Raw genomic sequence first — 20,045 nt, forward strand, 5'->3', positions numbered from 1 at the left:
TGTAAAGATAGCTGAGCACGTAACCTTTTAAGGGATGACAGTCACATCACTTTTAGTTATACACATATATGTATCAGTATTTCTTTTCAAAAAATGGCAAACAAATGAAGAAATATTCTTTAATGTTAATCGAAGGACAAGATGGCAACACAATCTACTGTAAAATGGACACGGAAAAAAATGAAAACGGAGAACATAGATCATACAGCTATTCTGCTGAGATATTTTCAATGTTCTACAGGATCATGATAAAATATTCAATTATCAAACATCCATGTCGGAAAAAGGATAGGGATGTTAAATGTCTATTGCAGATCTCTGGGTCCATTTTGATCCCATGCACAGGTTTCCATTAGCCAATTTCACAGATTATGTCCACATCATTATACAGCCCTAGGTGATTTGACAAATATCAAATTTAGGATAAAACATCCATCACCTTGCACGCATTGTAGCCCAAACATTATTAGAACATAATCCACTTTGGAGATCTCTTATTTAGGCATCACTCTATCATAAATTCCTACAATGACTGACACAGAATTGTTTGCTGCTACTGTTTGTTTCTAGGGCTGCTGCATTTCCCTTATCAACTGACATTTGTAACCCTAAAGTTATGCATTATCAGTAACGACATCTAGATAATCAACAATACTGATAAAGGAATTGTCCATGGAAGATGAATTCTGACTATAACTTTGCAGTTAATTGTTTACGAGCAGGCGGTGCTTTAAAACTTGCAATTCCAGTAACTTCTCGCCCAGTGACCAGTGAATTGACTTCATATGTTCCTTCATATGAGTATATAGGTTCTAAATCACAAAACGCCTGCAGAAATACCAAACATGCATTTCATTACAGGAAGCAATGTTCATGCTAATTTTCACATTTCAGCTTAATTTCCAATCTTCTCCATGCACGGAACCATAAAAAAAATTCAAAATTTGGAGAGCGGGTCTTCTTTCAATGGAATACAACTGCTAATCCAGCGTTTCAAAGCTCTATACCACAAGGGAAAAAGCAACTAATACACTTCCCACCATTTTAGTACTACTTAAGAATCAAGATAACATGCTCATCAAAAGTAGTGATATGCTACATTATACCAGCCTCTTGATACTCTTACTCTATAAATACATTATACCAGCCTCTTGATACTCTTACTCTATAAATACATTATACCAGCCTCTTGATACTCTTTTTCTCTATACACTTTCTCAGAAAACCGTATTTGTGCACTAGTTAGTATATCTTACACTTCAGTGCTAAGGGTTTCAAGCATCAATACATATCCTGGGGGCCAGTACATACCTTAGCCACTAGAAAGTCAGTTAAGATTCCATTGCCACCAAGCAATTCTCGTCCCAAAGAGACCACCTCCCTCGCTTTCAAGGTATTCCATGCCTATACATAGCACAAACCTGTCAGAACTCTCAAAAAGTGCTCTATTACATAACTGATTCTAGCCAAATCCTGGATAGAATGATTGTCACAGTTAAGTTCACATGCCTTGGTTAAGCTGGCGTGTCCTGGAGTCATATTCCCATCATCGTACAACTTACACAGTCGCCATCCCATTAAGGTCATAGCTTGAATGTTACCCAACATACGAACGAGTTTTTCTTGGTTGATTTGGAAAGAATTTAATGACACTCCAAACTGCTTTCTTTCCTGTAAATACCTGTACAGTGAAATAGAAATGGAGCTGTGTTCCTAAGTAATCTGTGTGGAAATAAATTGAGTCAATACTTAAGGGTCAATAAATTGAGTGAAAGCTCAAGGGTCAAATGTAATAAAGGTGAATGTCCAAGATAAACCAAGATTGCACCTGTGACACATATCATAGACACCCATTGCGATACCAATGGGCTGCCAAGCAACCATCACACGTGATACAGCAAGAACCTGAAATAGAATCAAGGCATAAACTCAGTAGTATTCTCAAACCACACACACACTTAAAGCTATTGTTAATGGTGTAAAATTATTTAACAGTACTTTTAATTATGGAATTAAATTTACGATATTAGACTGCATTACAGACGTTTAACTTCAGAGAGAAAGAAATCTATAAAAAAGCAATAGGGTGATTATATCAAATGGATCCACCAAAATAAAACACATTGGCAAAGATCAGCTTCCTTTATCCAGATTTCTAGTGAATTTCAGAGATCCAAATATTACCAGGCAACTGTGTGAGACATACCCTGTTTGTGTCTTGAAAGGAGTTGATATCTGGCAGTCTTTCTTCATCAGCAACAAAAACACCTTTCAAAAGAATGTCCCCATTCTGAACACACCTCAGCCCAATTTTATTCTCCATTTTTGCTACCCTCAGCCCAGGAGCACCCTTTCTCACAATAAACCTGTAGAAAATGCATGGAAATTAGATATACAGGAAACAATTCAACAGAATATAAAAAATGATTCTCGTATGTGAAGCCCTTTCCTTAAAATGAAGCTTGGTACTTTTCATGCAGTTGTTCTTGCAATGCTTTCATTTTGCCATTGGTATTCAGAGGCAGAAACCGTAGTCAATATGGCTCATCATACAACGGTGTTCATATAAATTGATATGTAAGGTACAGAACAAATAAGTAATATTTGTTTTAATCAAATCAACATATCTTTGCTACTATTTCTCCTACCCATTGATTTGATTTGTGGTTGTATTCCTGGCAAAAACTATAAGTATGTCTGCAAAGGTACTGTTTCCGATCCATCGTTTTTGGCCATCTAACTTCCAACCACCTTCCACCTGTTTTGATTATTATTCAGAAAATCGCGTCATCAATGAATGAGATATTGATTAGAATTTATTTTCCTTATTTTCTAAAAAAGATGGTGTGCCAACACAAGAGTTACGCCACTAATTTCGTTCTTCTAAACGACAATTAACCAAGAGTCAAGATGATATATGAGAGGAAAAATCCTTATGACAGGAAAATTGAATGACACTGTAATGACAACAGACCTTGGTTGCTGTTGTGTTCAAAGAGCTTGCATCACTGCCATAGTTGGGTTCAGTCAAAGCCTGTGAAAATGAAAAAAACATCACATGGCACATTTATCAGTACATCTCAAGTGTAAAAAACATTGATGTGAACGATGAATAGCGTGTACTACAGAAGAGGATATACAAACCCAACATGCTATAATATCAAGTCGAGCTGAAGCTGGTAGGTATTTTTTCTTTTGGTCCTCACTTCCACACATTGCTGTTCAAATGTTTCCACAAACAATAAGGTAAGATGTATTGGATAATCACAATGGTACATATCATATGAAAGGCACAGCCATATGTCACAACAAAATTCCTATGGTGGATGCAATGTGACAAACAAAGGAGAGAAAATGTAGGTTGAAATTTTGAGCTTACAAATTGTAAGCATTGCCAAGCAAGTATGCACCATCATAAATGTAGAACAGCTAGCATCTACCCTTGCAAGTTCAGTCATTGCAAGAGCACTCCCAAGAATAGATAGACCAGGGCAGCCATATCCCTACAAACGAATCACTCTCTATATTATATTAAATATAAAAACCATAATAAGTACTTAAACAAGAGAGCATTTATATCTTGCCTCAGACCTTAATGGTGCCTCCAGCCACTTTAATGTTCGCAAGCTTTGACACAATCTCAAATGGAAATTCTGCTCGTTCCCAGTACTGGAAAACAAAAAAATAGTTAAAACAACCAAGTTCATATTGAAGCTCAAGACAAAAACTAGATAGATGCATATTTTTTGTGTGGAATTGAAACATTTCACTGTGCCAGAAATTTTTTTGGTAGTGTTACTCCTCATTTTGCATGAGGCCTACACTAGTGAATTTTTTCACTGCACGTACTTTGATCACATATACAGGCTTACAGGTTGATGGCCTAGGGGTTGTGCTTTCACTCGATGAGGCTATTGGTGTAGTCATGCATATCTTGATGATGTTGATATTTTAGTTATAATGGTTATTGCTTTCCTTTCATGCTAGAAGACTTTATTAGAACATACAATCATTGCTTCCACCAAGGATCGCATAATGCCACTGCCAAGGAAAATCCCTGGCCTGCTATGAAGCCCACAAACCATACCAAGCAAGATTATCAAGGATTTGAATTGAGGTGGTGTTAATTTTAGATAACAATGGTATGTTCTATGCTTAAGAGCAATTTACTTCAATTTTCTTGTTAGCCCAATATCAATTTCCAGATAAGCAATCACATTAACATGACAGTAAATGCAGATAGAACATAAATAAAAACAGTAGAAGACAAGCCAAGACAAGAGGACACAAGATGTGGCGCCTAGGGACAATCCCCAATGTGGGGAAAAACTTTGATCAATTCTTCTTATTATTCTTTAAAAGTTCAGCACAGAGAGAGTACAATATGCAATATTCACTTGCCCAATCAAAGTGAAATCTGACCAGTCAAACAGCAGCCACAGGAAACCCTAACCATAAAATCAATGCTGGTCAACAGGGCAGAATTTATCCTCCAAAACATCTCGGTCAAACCCAGTCAACTCGGCCTCCAACAGTCATCTGAATCAGCCCAAAACAGTCCCGAAAAACTCAGTCAAACTTGGTCAACGCAGAGTCAAACCTTCCTGCAGTCAATGCTGGTCAAACAGCTCAGATTGCCTCGATTTCTGTGCCCAAAAATGTGACCTGCCCAAACAGAAATTCTCCAAGGAAAAACGCAGTCAAATCAATAGCAGCTCGGTCAACACTGATCAACCCTTCTTGAAATTCGGTCAATGCTGAAACAGAAATCCCCGTCTTCTTCTTCGCACGTGTGGAGAGAGAGGCTGCCCATAAAAGTGAACGAACCAATCAGATGAGAGAGAGAGAGATGTGTGTGAATGATTGATGTCCAAATGAGGCAAATGCACCTTCTATTTATATGCAATGTTGAGGATGAATAGGCGAGATTGTCGGGCTTCTAAGCCTACATTAGATTGTTGGACGACCTTGACAATTTGTCCATAAACAAAATAAATTCATAATTCCATTTGTTCATGTCAGAATGAGATGATCTTTAGATCAATCCTACAGCTCCCAACAAATTGTCCAAGGTGGAGTTGGGCCCTAGTTGCCAAATTGAACACTCCCTCTCAACTAAGAAGAACTCCACCTACCAAACCATCTAACAATCAGTGCAATCCCTATCATCCTTGCTGTGCTCTGCTGAACCATGAAGAAATAATGAAGAAATGATCAGCTGCATCATATGAGTTGTCCAAGGTGGAGTTGGGCCCTAGTTGCCAAATTTAACACCCCCTCTCAACTAAGAAGAACTCCACCTACCAAACCATCTAACAATCAGTGCAATCCCTATCATCCTTGCTCTGCTCTGCTGAACCATGAAGAAATAATGAAGAAATGATCGAGAATGTATCATACCATTCTCTACTAACCCGAAGTCAATCTCCAATAATCGAGAGTGTATCATACTACTCTCCACTAACCCGAAGTCAGTCTCCATTGATCCCAGATCAATATCAAACATCCTAGCATAGGGAGTACAGTAGTACACAATGCGTCCATCGGTAGTACTATGGTCCCTATCCTCATTTCCCTACTCATTGGCCAGATGAGAGATACTTCCCATGAGTCCCAGACTGCATGGGTAGGATGTATCGGCAAGAGAAGGTGAACCACTCATCCTACTCATATGCCATAGGAGAAGGTGAACCACTCATCCTATGCATATCTCAACATGGGGTATCACAAGGGAAGGTGAACCACTCACCCTGTACATCACACACCACTAGGGGAAGGTGAACCACTCACCCTATGGTCACTCATCGCTCCAAGAAGTACCCCAAGCCCCCCGGAGCTCCCAGAGCTCAATATCCATCTCATACGGGACCCTCATAAGAGGGTCTCTCCACGACTCCAAGTTGTTCACGGAAGGTTAAGAATTTGACCTTCCCCAAGCGCTTCATAAGAATATTTGCGACCTGATCATCAGTCCCAATATGACAGAGCCTTATTGCTCCCCGTTGTACCATATCCCGCATAAAGTGGTACCTGATATGCATATGCTTGGAGCGGTCATGAAACACAGGGTTCTCAAAAAGACGAATCCCACTTTGATTGTCGCAATCAATCACGGTGGTATCCAGCACATGTCCAAACAGCGCACTAAAAACACTTCACAAGAGGCCATACTAGCAACAATGTATTCAGCCCATTGTTTTAAGAAACGGTCGTTTCGATACCGAAACGGCCGGGTTGATCCGAGCCATTACCCTCTGCTGTGACCCGGCCCTTGGAACGGTTCGACTGGCCGAGTCATGGCTGACTCGGCCAACTCGGCCGTTTCTGTATTGACTCGGCCGAGTCATAACCAGTGGCCTGTAACCCCATCAAAACAACGATTTGACATTTTTTTAATGAAATTTTGAAGTGTTTGCTGATTGGTTTGAACTCCAATGTGTTTTATGAATTAGTTAAATGTTATTTGGGGTCCATTTCCCCCTCCCAAACCCTATTTAACACACTCAAATGCTCTCTACTATTGATATGCTATTCAAATTTCATGGTAATGTTAAATTCTTAAAGTAAAAGTGACATTCTCCTTAATCTTCATTTTCATCCTTTTACTTAAATTTTTAACATTACCATGAAATGACTCAGGATGTTTGAGAGTGGTTTCGGCCTCATTGGATTTCATATGGAGAAAGTAGAATTTTAGATTTCATTCAAAATCCAGCAGACTTATCAGTTTTTCAGGATTTCAGGATTAGAGGATTGCAATGTTTCCATTGAATTTTGTCATGTATTAGGGTATGGAACTCGTATTTAATCAAGAGCACCAATCCCTCTATGTACCTTGATGTTAGTGACATTGGTTGTCGAACTCCTCTGGGATTCGCTCCCAAACCAGGAGCTTCTGAAAATGTTGCTCCCGCTCCCGTTTTCGCTCTCGCTCCCCACTTTCGCTCCTGCTCCCAACTTCCAAGTAACACTGAGCCAGATGATGTTGGCAACTCTAGCAGTAGCCAGTAGTACTGGTCACAGACTTTTGTTGTAGAGGCCATTTATAGCCTCCTTGGTTATGTGTTTTTGTTTTGATCTCTATATCATCATCGTGTATGTATTGGACAATGCATTGGGTACCATTTTGATATAATGGATATATTCATGAGCCTACTTTGATCATATGTTGTCTTCTATCTATATTCTAATGCTGTGTGTTTGGAAACATGAATGAAAATCTTTAAAATTATGTGTTTTTATAAAAAATAAATATTTAATGTATTTTTTACAATGACCGAGTCATTGAAATCGAGCCGGCCGAGTTGATACCGAGTCGGAGTCGGAGTCGGAGTCGACCCTCGGCCGAGTCGGAGTCGGAGTCGGACTTTTAAAACATTGATTCAGCCTCAGCGATGCTCATAGCAACCGACTTCTGCTTCCTGCTAATCCAGGATATCGAAGCAGAACCTAGAGAGAAGCAACATCCAGATGTGCTCTTTCGATCCACCACATTGTCAGCCCAGTCAGCATCAGAATAACCATGGAACCTCACATTCCCGACAATGTATCTTAGTCCATAAGTGATTGTGCCCCAGAGATATCTCAAGAGATTCTTGGCAGCAATCTAGTGTATTTGATGAGGCTCGACCATAAACTGACTCGATGTATTCACTACAAAACATATGTCCGAATGGGAATTCAACAAGAACATCAGGCCCCCACAAGTTGACGATACTCAGAAGGATTTCCCAAATCAGTCCCAATAGCACTTCCACATAACTTCTTGAAGTTAAGTTCCATTGGAGTAGTCACGGACTTGCAATCCACCATCCCAAATCTTTCAAGTAGCTTCGCAATGTATTTTCCTTGAGAAAAGAAAATCTCACCGGGCTTTTGCCAGACCTCCAATCCTAGGAAATAATGCATCATTCCTAGGTCATTCATCTTGAATTCGGAAGCCAACTCCCTCTTACATTGATGAATAAGAGGGTTTGCACCTGTCAAAAAGAGATCGTCCACATAAAGTACCAAGATGAGAGGTCTATCATTCTCAACCTTAAAATAAAGGTTCGGATCAGCTTCACTTCTCGTAAATCCCAGCTTCATCAGATAGTTGTTGATCCTCTCATACCAAGCTCGGGGAGCTTGCTTCAACCCATAGAGGGTTTTCTTCAACCTGCATACATGTGTCTGACGATCTTGAACTTCGAACCCCTTGGGTTGTTCTACATAGACTTCCTCCTTAATTGAACCATGTAAGAAGGCAGTCTTGACATCCATTTGGTGTAGATTCCATCCTTGCGAGGCAGCAAGGGCTATAATCGAATAGATGGTGGTATATCGGGCAACAGGTGCAAATATCTCATCATAGTCCACACCTTCCTTTTGAGAGAAGCCTCGAGCAACAAATCTAGCCTTGAACTTTTCAGCGCTTCCATCAGCTCCATGCTTGATCTTGTAGAGCCATTTCGAGGTGACAACGGATTTGTCCTTGGGTCTAGGGACCACATCTCAGACATCATTCTTCATAATCGACTCATACTCTTCGTTCATATTATCCTTCCAAACTTGGTGCTTCACAGCTTCTTCGAATGTGCAAGGCTCAGATTGAACAATGGTGCTCATGGCAGTGAAGTACCCTTGGTACCTATTTGGCTTCTTGCTTTCACGAAATGTCCCCCTTGGTGCAACATCTCTCTTGGCATCTTCGAGAGTTTCTCTAAGCCATGAGGGCCTCCTTTTCGAGGAGGAGGGCTCATGAGGAGGTGGATCAATGGGATCCATTGGTCCTTTAGCATCGGACATCGACTCATCTTGCGGTTCTCCCTGCTTTTCCTGTATCTGCTTCTTTGTCCTTCCTTGGAATAGGAAGGTTACTAATCTTCCAAAGGGCAGCATCCTCATTGAAGGTAACATCATGACTTATCTGCACTTCTCTTTGACCAAGCACATAGATTCTATATGCCTTAGAAGTTTCACTGTAGCCCACAAATGTTCCTTTCTTCCCAAAAGCATCCAATTTGCTTCTCTTTTCTTTCGGCACATGAAAATATATGGGACTACCAAAGATTCTAAAGTGAGAAACATCAGGTTTCTTACCGGTGAAAACTTATTCGGGAGTTTTAGAGTCCAGCGCTTGATGAGGGCATCTATTTTGAACATACACGACAGTGTTTGAAACTTCGACCCATAGAAACTTCAGAAGGCTTTGATCATGTAGTATGGCACGAGTGGCTTCTATAATAGAATGATTCTTCCTTCCAGCAACACCATTTTGCTCAGGAGCATATGTGGTAGTAGTCTCCCTCTTAATGCTAGCTTCTCTACAATAGTCATTGAATTCATTTGATTCATATTCAGCTCCATTATCAATCCTCAATATTTTGATCTTCTTCCCAGTTTGATTTTTGACCAAGGCTTTGAAGGAACGGAACCATGAGAATACTTCGTCCTTCTTCTTCAAGAAATAAATCCAAGTCTTGCGAGAGAAATCATCCACAGAGATAGCATAATATAAATATCTAAGTCACCTGACACGGGGATTCGGGACACGTAGGATTCGGGATTCGTGGTGTCGGATTCGGGACACGCTGACCCCCCGGAACAGGACACGTTATATATTATTTTATTAAAAAAAAATATATATATATATATATATATAATATATTTAAATATATATATATATATATATATATATATATTAAAAATTAGATATTATCATATTTCTTACACAAATTTTAATTAATGATACAAATTTATTGATTTCAAACATAGATCTTCATCTATAGCTATTAGCATGCATAGTACATACAAAATTCAAATAAATGTCAGTGGTACTGGTCACATAAATGATAAATCTATTAAAAATTTAAATCATGATTCATAATTCATAACTGAAAGACCTTACAACTACAAGATAGTAAGATAAACACACTGACAACTGTAGTTTTCTCATTAAGTCATCAAATCAAAATGTGTTACATAGGTAGTGTTGGTGCAATGCCAATGGCAAATAGAAATAGAAAATATAAAACAACTACAGGTATACAAGCCTCAAGGCATCAATCAGCATCAGAATCAGCATCACTATCCCCATCATCATGGTCCCCACTGCTCTCCTCTACATCCTCCTCCTCCCCTGTATCCATAGTCGCCTTTGCATCTGCTGGTATGGAGGCTGACCCCTCTAAGTCATCAAATCTAACAGGCTCTAGCACTGGATCATTGAGATCCATGTTGGCCAATGCCAACTCAACAATGGTGTCCAGACCCATATCATCAGGAACAGTGTTACTTGGGAGCGGGAGCGAAAGCGGGGAGCGGGAGCGAAAGCGAGGAGCGAGAGCGAAAACGGGAGCGGGAGCGACATATTCAAAAGCTCTTGGTTTGGTGCTCTTGATTAAATACGAGTTCCATACCCTAATACATGACAAAATTCAATGGAAACATTGCAATCCCCCAATCCTGAAAAACTGATAAGTCTACTGGATTTTGAATGAAATCTAAAATTCTACTTTCTCCATATGAAATCCAATGAGGTCGGAACCACTCTCAAACATCCTGAGTCATTTCATGGTAATGTTAAAAATTTAAGTAAAAGGATGAAAATGAAGATCAAGGAGAATGTCACTTTTACTTTAAGAATTTAACATTACCATGAATAGCATATCAATACTAGGGCCTAGACTTGATTATGAAGCTGCCAAAATGCTCTACTCCTTGCTGCAACAGCACAAATCACTTACCAAATGAAAATATTAATGAGTAAACACGCCCTTTTCATACCCGCGTTGAGCTTAGCGAGTCCTGGAAACCGAACACGTGTCCTAAAATCGCGACACGCCCCTGAAAATCGCGACACACCCTCGGACACGACGTGTCCTGTGATTTGGACACGAATCCGGACCGAATCGTGTCGGATTCGCCGGATTCGGGATTTGCAGGGGGTTTAGGACGAATCCAGTTTCCTAGATAAATATCCTCCAAAAGAGTTCACAGGCATCATACCAGATAGATCAGAATGGACAAATTGCAATATGTCAATGGTCTTGTTATCACTTGAGGGGAATGGTCCCCTTGTATGTTTTCCTTCGGTACACCCCTGACAAACACCTTCATGTTCTACTTTAAATTCGGGCATACCTGTCACCATCTTCCTCACATCAGGTAGAGCTTTATAATGTAGATGAGCAAACCTCCGGTGCCATAATTCAGATTGAAGAGATGTGTTGCAAGACATAGCTCCCAATGGACTTCTTCCAACTTGATATAAGCTATCAACTCTGAATCCAAGTGTAAATGCATCTTTGAATTTTTTATTCCACACACGTACCTTTCCATCAATGAATGCCACCTTGAATCCTTTGTCCTCCATTGCCGAGATAGATACCAGGTTCTTCTTTAGATCGGGTACATATAGTACTTCTTGTAGATGAATGGTGTTACCTTGATTCAATTGAAGAGTAACATTCCCAACTCCCTTCACAGGATAAGTGGCATTGTCTCCAAGGATAATTTCCAAATTTCTATCATTTTCTATCAAATTTGAAAGAGCTTCCTTATACCCAGTGAAGTGCCTTGAGGCACCACTATCAATCAACCAATTTCCCAAAGTATCCGGAGGAAAGGCAGTAGAGAGGGCAGATATAAGATAAAATTATTTTTGCTTGTTATCAACAACATTAGATTCATCATACCTGGAGTTTCTTGATCTCTTGGGAGGGCAACCCTTTCCATGTTGAGTAATGGGAGCATTCCTTTTTCCTCTGGTGTTGAACCTGTCATTCCTTTGATAGTTGTTGCCCCTAAAATTGTTGTTGGTTGTCATCATCATGAGGTATCCCTTCTATTAGGACACTCCCTAGCATAGTGGTCAAACTTGTTGCAAATGAGGCATCTTCCCTTCCTTCCATTTTTGAAACCCGCTCTTCCTTGACATTACTTCTTTGAACCTGCATTGTCTTCTTTTTAGCATGAGCGGAGAATGTAGTGGGATCATTCCTATTTGAAAGCATATCCATTCCCATCATCCTTGTTTCTTCTTGAGAACATCTAGTCAGCGATTCTTCAAAACCTGGAATCCTATGGTTGTTGAGAATAGTAGTGTTGAACACATGCCATTCACGAAGGAATCCTCCAAGGGCAATGAGAGTGAGCTCCCTATCAGCAACAACTTCTCCAATCGGAAGAAGATCATTTTTGATCTCGTTAATCCTCATGAAGTAGGATTGCATATCTTCACCTCTTCCCTTCTTTATGTCCTTCAATTTGTTCTTGAGAAAGAGAACTTGGTTTGCATTGCTAGCTTTGAACATGCCAACCAACCTGTCATACATTTCCTTAGATGTGTTCAAATCGGAGATGTATGCAACCAAATGCTTGCTAATAGAATCCCTGATAATCTTCTTTGCTTTGACTTCACCCTTCTTGTACTTTGTCTTCATGGCAGTCGATGCATTTGAAGGAGGCTCAGAAATCTTTCCCGGCACATAATCCCTAACATCCTGTTCTTCCAAAGTCAAATCAAAAGACATCTTCCATGCATGATACTCAGACTTATCATTGAGCTTGTCATCAGGCTTGAAGTAAGATGCAGAGGCCATTGACTCTTGTCCTTGTCCAACAAATCTCAGTGATTACTCTTCTTAATGATTGCTCTTTTCACTCTTGCTTGGGCTTTGTCTTCACCTCAACTTTGGAACCATGTTAATTTTAGGTAACAATGATATGTTCTATGCTTAAGAGCAATTTACTTCAATTTTCTTACTAGCCCAATGTCAATTTCCAGATTAGCAATCACATTAACATGACAGTAAATGCAGATAGAACATAAATAAAAGCAGTAGAAGACAAGCCAAAACAAGAGGACACAAGATATGGCATCAACCAGGGACAAATCCCAATGTGGGGAAACCCTTTGATCAATTCTTCTTATTATTCTTCAAAAGTTCAGCACAAAGAGAGTACAATATGCAATATTCACTTGCCTAATCAAATGTCCAGTCAAACAATAGCCACAAGAAACCCTAACCAGAAAGTCAACGCTAGTCAACAGGGCATAATTTATCCTCCAAAACAGCTTGGTCAAACCCAGTCAACTCGGCCTCCAACAGTCATCCGAATCAGCCCAAAATAGTCCTGAAAAACTTAGTCAAACTTGGTCAACGCAGAGTCAAACCTGCGGTCAAACCCTCCTACAGTCAATGCTGGTCAAACAACTCGGATTGCCTCGATTTTTGTGCCCAAAAATGCGGCCTACCCAAACAGAAATTCTCCAAGGAAAAATGCAGTCAAATCAATAGCAGCTCGGTCAATGCTGGTCAACCCTTCTTGAAATTCAGTCAATGTTGAAACAGAAAATCCCTGTCTTCTTCTTCGCACATGTGGAGAGAGATGCTGCCTAGAAAAGTGTACGAACCAATCAGATGAAAGAGAGAGATGTGTGTGAATGATTGATGTCCAAATGAGGCAAATGCACCTTCTATTTATATGCAACGTTGAGGATGAATAGATGTGACTGTTGGGCTTCTGAGCCTACATTAGATTGTTGGCCGACCTTGACAATTTGTCCATAAACAAAATAAATTCATAATTCCATTTGTACATGTCAGAATGAGATGATCTTTAGATCAATCCTACACCTCTCGGAAAGAGGAATCCAATAAAAATATCAGCTGCATCATATGAGCTGTCCAAGGTGGAGTTTGGCCCTAGTTGCCAAATTTAACAAATCACCAACATTATCACCGTGAGTTCCAACCACTTCGGCTACCCTTGATGGGCTTCATGATAGTAAACTTGGTTATAGAGACCTTATGATAATTGGATAGTTGATGATACATCTTTAAATGTGACTTTATGGGAAGAACATCCTAAAACTTTTGGGCCGAGATAACATTGTAATGGCATCTTCATCATGCCATTGAGTGCTCAGCATACTCCTCACTTTTTGCATATGGATTATTAATTTGATGAGAGGATTTTAGCATGGTTAGAGGCCCATTTCTCTAATGCCCTAGGTTTTATAGGTGTTTTTCACACATGGATGGTTTATTTATGAGGTGGATCATGGTCTTGAGTGGAGCGCTCTTGTTCTTTGGCTCATATATGGAGGCATATACTCATTTACCATCATTTTATGCATATTTTGATAAGGTCGTTCCCCTTCATGATGAATTGGTTGATGACTTGACTTGGATCTAGCACATTACACATTTACTCCTTACTTTATGGAGCCAAATCATGAAATGCTTATGGAAGATTGTTACATCTTGGACCTTGAGCTTGGGTGGTTCGTTGCACTCCTATTGGCACTTACTTGTCCAATGCTCCACCTTCTAAGGCCACCTTGCACACCTTCTAATGCATCATTGTTCATACATGCCATATTTAGAGGAGTATCTTGCACACATGTCAAGGCATAATTATATTCGTTAATTGATGAGGGGCTGCCCCCTTTCTTTATGGAGTTAATTGAGCATTAATGACATTCCACGTGTTTTTCATAGATTTTATGCCTTATTTCATCGATCCAATTGCTTGGCACTTGATATAAAGAGGGCGCCCACCATTTCAAGCCATTTTACATACTTTACATGCCTTATTGATGGGACACTTCTCTTGAATATCTCATGCTATCTTTGGAGTGTTGACACGGTCCATGCCCTATTTTGAGGAAATGTCCACCTTAAAAAGGTTGCATACACTCATACCTATGATATTTTATAGAGACACACATCCAATCTTAGAGGGTTTTACTTGGTCATTACACACTTTTTAATGTTCTTGAGGAGGACATTTCACATTGGAAGAGATCTAGGAGGTTACAAACCCTAGATTTAGGATTTCATTGCATATTTGAAGGGCATCCTAGATTCAAGAGGAGTTATCTTTTGACGAAGTGCCCAAATTTCTGCCAGATCAATGCCACCATAAGAAAAATGGTTACAACATTTCATAATTGTGGTTATAATAGACAATTCACCAATATTGACAAAGATGTGGAATTTTCAAATCTGCCACCAAAAAATTTCTCAACCTATTTTGACCACTCGTTTTGAGTGCTTCACCTTTATTGCTTGAGTGCTTTTGCTATTTGGGGAAGTTATTATTGATGTGTGCCCATGGTGGAGAACACCCTAACTCTTAATGCCACATGGCACACAATTTTATGCACTATTGATGGGACATCTCACCTTGGATTGCTACATATCCACATTGGAGGAGATGTAGGAGGATCCAAACCCTAGATCTAGGGTTCCATTGCATGTTTGGGGATATTGTTATGGGAGCACTACACTTGGAGGCCTTGGAGGCTAGACATTGGAGCTTTGATTTGTTCTCGTCCCCTTTTAATTGAGATGTCCTACCTTCAAGGAAAATGTTTATTGGATACTACATGTGGTGTGGCTTAATTGCCACTTCTTATTTAATATATTGTTGGTTAATTGTTAGACATTGTGGTTTCTTTACTCCTCCCTAGGTTAGATATAGGGTTTTGACCTTGGATGCTATTTTATCATAGATGACGATGGAGCTCAAACCAATATAAGGGTTTGCTCTCTTAATCATTTGTCACAGTTAGTTTGTGAGGAGTCTCTCCTCATTGAGCTTTGTTGAATATCTCGCATGGAGGAGTAATGGAAATTTCAAGGGTTCTTGCTTATCATATGTGAAGCCAAATTTTATTGCCAATTGTTGTTGGAGGATGCTAAGAGTTGCTTGGAAACATTGTGTTATGAGAATCCACAATGAAAAGCTCATTTACCATAGGTGGAAGGGTTTTATATGAGAAATATTATACTCTTAATCCCTTTTGATGTCATATTTCCTAATGTGTAGTCTTGCATCTATCATCTTGTTAAGAGTTTGCATTGATACTTCATTGTAGGACTCACTCTTATAACATTGCTTGAATATGGAAACTTTAAGGACCCTTCCATGTACATTTCTTTGTCATTTAACAAGCAGCTAAGGCTTCTTGTGACATGTATAACAGGTCTATGTGTCTTAGCCATTCATGAGTTTCTTTCTTTTTTCCCAGATTTAGATAGGCAATAGACCCCTATTTTCCATTACCCTTCATCCTCATTAGACTACAAAAAAACGAGAAAAATTATTTTGCTGGAGTTATCTCTTCACATAATCTTTTAGTTTCACTGAATATAGCTTTAAAAATAATAATTGCTAGGGATACCACCCTTGAGTTGGAGGAGCCAACCAAAATTATGAGGATAGGTTGCTTAGTGAGAGTGGTAATCATTCTAGTAGTTCCCCCTCAGGTTGCACCTTGTGGATTAGAACTTTTATCATTAAGTGCAAATCGGTGAAGTAACAAAGAAGGCTAATAAATCATAACCTTTCTCTCCCTTATTGAAGCAATGCAAAAAATGTAAACTGTAGAAATTTCAAAAATCTGCCCAATCTGAAATTTCCACCTCATTTCAATGAAGTCACCTACTTAACACATAGAACCTTTCGCTGTAGGAAATGTAACAACAAAATCTAGCACCCCTAAAATGTGAAGGGACAATCATAAGACGTTAATTTGTGTAACTCAATAAGGTTACTCACTAACACCACAGTAGCTCTTCCTCTCTTTAGGTTGGTTCTTCTCCAACTCAAGGAGGGTGTCCCTAAGAAAAGTCTAAGTGCAATTTATTTAAGCATGTCAATAAAGTATTTGTAGACCAATGAGTTTGGTTAGGAATCTGTCTTGGGGTGTGTCCAGTGAAGGTGTGTCTGTATAGGTTCCAACCAAGTTCCAACTCTGATGTAGGATAGTTTCTGTAAGGTTCTTAGACTTGTGCTAACACTGAAGTCTAACGATTTTGTGATGAAGAAATGTTTCAAATTTACAAATGAATTTTGAAACGAGTTGAGCAAGTAAAGTAAACAAGTAAAAGTACAATGCTCAAAATGGAATTTGCAAATAAATTTCTACATTTAGATTTGGATGCAATATGTAGAAATTTAACAACGAAACTTTTAAATGAAATTTCCTAGTGCAATCTTTATGAATTGAATCTAAATTGTGATCTAGAAATGCAAATTTCAAACCCCGAGCAATTTTGGAAATTCAATTTTCTACAATAAATTAACTGTTGGAAATAGCAGTTAGTTTAACAAAGAAAATTACAAGTAATTTCCAGAATGTTTAAGTCGCTATTTTGCTTAAAATACAAAAACATGATAAAATTTCATGAAACAACAATCAGAAATTTAAATTCTGAATTTCCAGCAAGCAAGTGGTGATAGCCTAATCTATGGTTAAGATCCAAGGGTCCTAGGTCATAATGCTAGCTGGAAAAACAAATTTCTGACCTAAGCGCTGCAAAAATAAATTTCTGAGATAAGCACCAGAAATGCACTAAACTCGAAACATAAATTTAAATAAAATTCACAGCAAGTCTAAAGGATGATTTAGTCTAGTTTAAGATCAATAAATTAATTTCCTAGACTACTACAATTGCTAGAAATTGAGAAATTTCTAAAAAAGTAACAGATAGAGATGCTCAAATACAAATGAAAACAATTTATAGCAAATTAGATAAAGTAAAGGTAGGATGAACAATCTAATTTTGGATGGATGAGAAAGTTAAACTAGTGCATAGCCAATCCTTGGGCTAATAGAGTCATTCAATTTTATGGAATCTATATTAAAGGATCCAAGGGCTGCCTTAAAGCATGTCACTAAGCTTTAATATGGTTGGAAATTTGAGTCTAATTTATGCAAGCAAACATCTTAAAGATGATAATTTCATAATTAAATCAATAAACTTATTTTCCTAAGTGTTTATAGCCTAGTTACTACTTTTTTGAAACAACAAGATTAGAAATGTCTAAGCGTAAAATAAATAAAATAGAAAGGGTAAGAAAAAAATCTCACCCAGCTATGCACCTTGAAGAAGATCTTACTTGATGACCTTGATCCAATCCTTTGCTGCTCACAAATTGGCCTCACACAACATAAAAGCAAAAAATCCCAAATATATGTTCCAAGAGAAAGAGTTCTACCATAACTCACTCAATAGCAACGTTTACAATTGAAAGGAGCCTCTTATTTATAAAATTCTTGGCTCAATCACCTCAAATAAAAAAATAATACCCAAGTGATCATGATTGATGATTCAAACAAATATTAAAATAATATTACAAAGTTCTAGAATTAGTCATCAAATAATTATTTAATCCCTTCGTGAAAGGATCAAATAGTCTAGGGTGCATGCCTAGGAGAGACATCCAACAAATAATGATAAAATATGTGTAAGAGTTGCAACCTAAGGAGTAGTGCAAAGTGGTTGCAACCACCTCCCAAGATATTAAGAAAGAGCCTCAACAAGTGTGCCCTCTGAGAATAGCGAGAACCCGTTCAAACATGAATGGTCTCTCAATAGCAACAAGTCCACCAAGGAAGGTCTGCCAATCCAAAAATAGCAAGAGACCAAGTCCATAGAATAAAATAATGATATACTTGTGATCCCTACTCCTGCAAATATTGAAACATGGGAAGAATCTCCTTAGAATAGTAAGGGCGCTCTAATTTCAAGTCAAATACCATCATCAAGGTGAAAACGTGGTGTGAACAAAGTTATTTCAAAGTTGTAACTGGACCTTCTAGTGGAACTGCACCACCTAAGAGAGTGTGCCTAGAAGATGGGTGAATTAAAAAATGTTTAGATGAATGTGAAAATGGGCAAGTGGGTAAGTCATATGCATAACTAACTTTCAAACACTATGCAAGCTCAACCACCTCCTCAACATATGTGCAAAGTCAATGAAATTGTCAATAAAAATGGCATGTATGAGTGTGAATAGGGCCAAATATTCTCCAGCGAATTAACATGAGAGAAACCACTTTCTAAATATTATCTTTAATATAGGTTGCCTCAGCATGTGTGCCAAAAGGGGAGTGCTACAAATTCCCCCCTCCCACCCAATTTTCACTTTAGTTGTATCTCATTTTCTTCACCGTATATGTTCCAACATATTAGCAAATCCTATGTTTATCTCAATGATGTCAGAGCCAAAAGTATCGTGATCATGAGATGTGCCATCATGATGATTTGTAACATGGTATCACAATCAGCCAAAAGTGTGACCTTTGTATCACTTCTATTGTACTAAACCATGCTCAGTGACCTATGTAAAGTGTTTTTTCATCTAGGTGGTTGCTCTAGACCCTTCGTGGTTTATCATGGCCCAACCTCTACTCCCCATTTCATGATAGTCCCTTCCCTCATGGCTTACACTAACCATCTCAAGGAGATCATGGCCAAGGTGGGTGTGTGGGGGTCTCAGAGTGGATCTGCTATGACACATGAGTTCGGGGACCCTTAAGCTTTTTCATTTTACCCTTATGTAAAAGTGTTTTCTCATATATTGTAGAGGTTGTTATGTCTAGAGAGGCTCCCTAGCCCTCATCAAGCAACAGTGCTTATAGGCACAATTCCAAAACATCTGTCCAATCTCCACCTCATGGAGGCCATTATCAGACCCATGGTCCTCTATGCTTTCGAGATTTGTTACCCAATTTATTATAGTCATATTGGACCACGATGGAGAGAATCCAGACCCTGCTTCTCTAGTGTACCATTCACTACAAACCCACAAATTTGTAGTCAATTATTCAAGCAGAGTTTGGGGTCCACACCATTTCACCTTGAGGTCCTTTTTTGCTTCATCTCTTTCCTCCATAGAGTTAGGGCTTATAAATACTCTACTATTGGGAGAGAGAGATACCACTATCTTGCACTTTTCTCTTCAAAGATGTTAAGATCAGGTATGTTCTACGCTGGAGCAATTTATTTAAAATTTCCACAGTTAGCAATCACATCAGCATTACGATAAACTGCAGATAGAACATAAATATAAAATGCAGAAGACAAGCCAAGACAAGAGGACACAAGATGTGGCGCAAGCCAGGGACAAACCCCACAATGTGTGGGGAAACCCTTTGATCAAATCTTCTTTTATCTTCAAAGTTCAGCAGAGAGAGAGAGAGAGTACATTTACAACAAAAGTCAACACTTTGACTTATCTAGATCTAAGCATAGATCATCTCC

The 20,045-nt window shown here is 38.8% G+C and overlaps 1 protein-coding gene across 1 annotated transcript in view; it reads right to left on the reverse strand.

The window, feature by feature from the left end:
• Positions 1-297: 297 nt before the first annotated feature.
• LOC149145759 (acyl-coenzyme A oxidase 4, peroxisomal-like) overlaps positions 298-20,045 on the reverse strand; it is a 56,087-nt gene continuing 36,339 nt past the window's right edge. Inside the window, exons 3-12 of the mRNA XM_089453177.1 lie at positions 3,592-3,669; positions 3,380-3,503; positions 3,145-3,218; positions 2,975-3,034; positions 2,649-2,758; positions 2,207-2,366; positions 1,829-1,905; positions 1,510-1,681; positions 1,312-1,404; positions 298-828 (exon numbers count right to left, since the gene is read on the reverse strand). Coding sequence (XP_089309303.1) covers positions 691-828; positions 1,312-1,404; positions 1,510-1,681; positions 1,829-1,905; positions 2,207-2,366; positions 2,649-2,758; positions 2,975-3,034; positions 3,145-3,218; positions 3,380-3,503; positions 3,592-3,669 — 1,086 coding nt within the window. The 3' untranslated portion in view covers positions 298-690. The remainder of the gene's footprint in view (positions 829-1,311; positions 1,405-1,509; positions 1,682-1,828; positions 1,906-2,206; positions 2,367-2,648; positions 2,759-2,974; positions 3,035-3,144; positions 3,219-3,379; positions 3,504-3,591; positions 3,670-20,045) is intronic.

This window comes from Pinus tabuliformis, chromosome X (genome assembly GCF_031772625.1).
Source record: "Pinus tabuliformis cultivar Carrire ecotype Pingquan chromosome X, CPIR1, whole genome shotgun sequence".
Lineage (NCBI taxonomy): Eukaryota > Viridiplantae > Streptophyta > Pinopsida > Pinales > Pinaceae > Pinus > Pinus tabuliformis.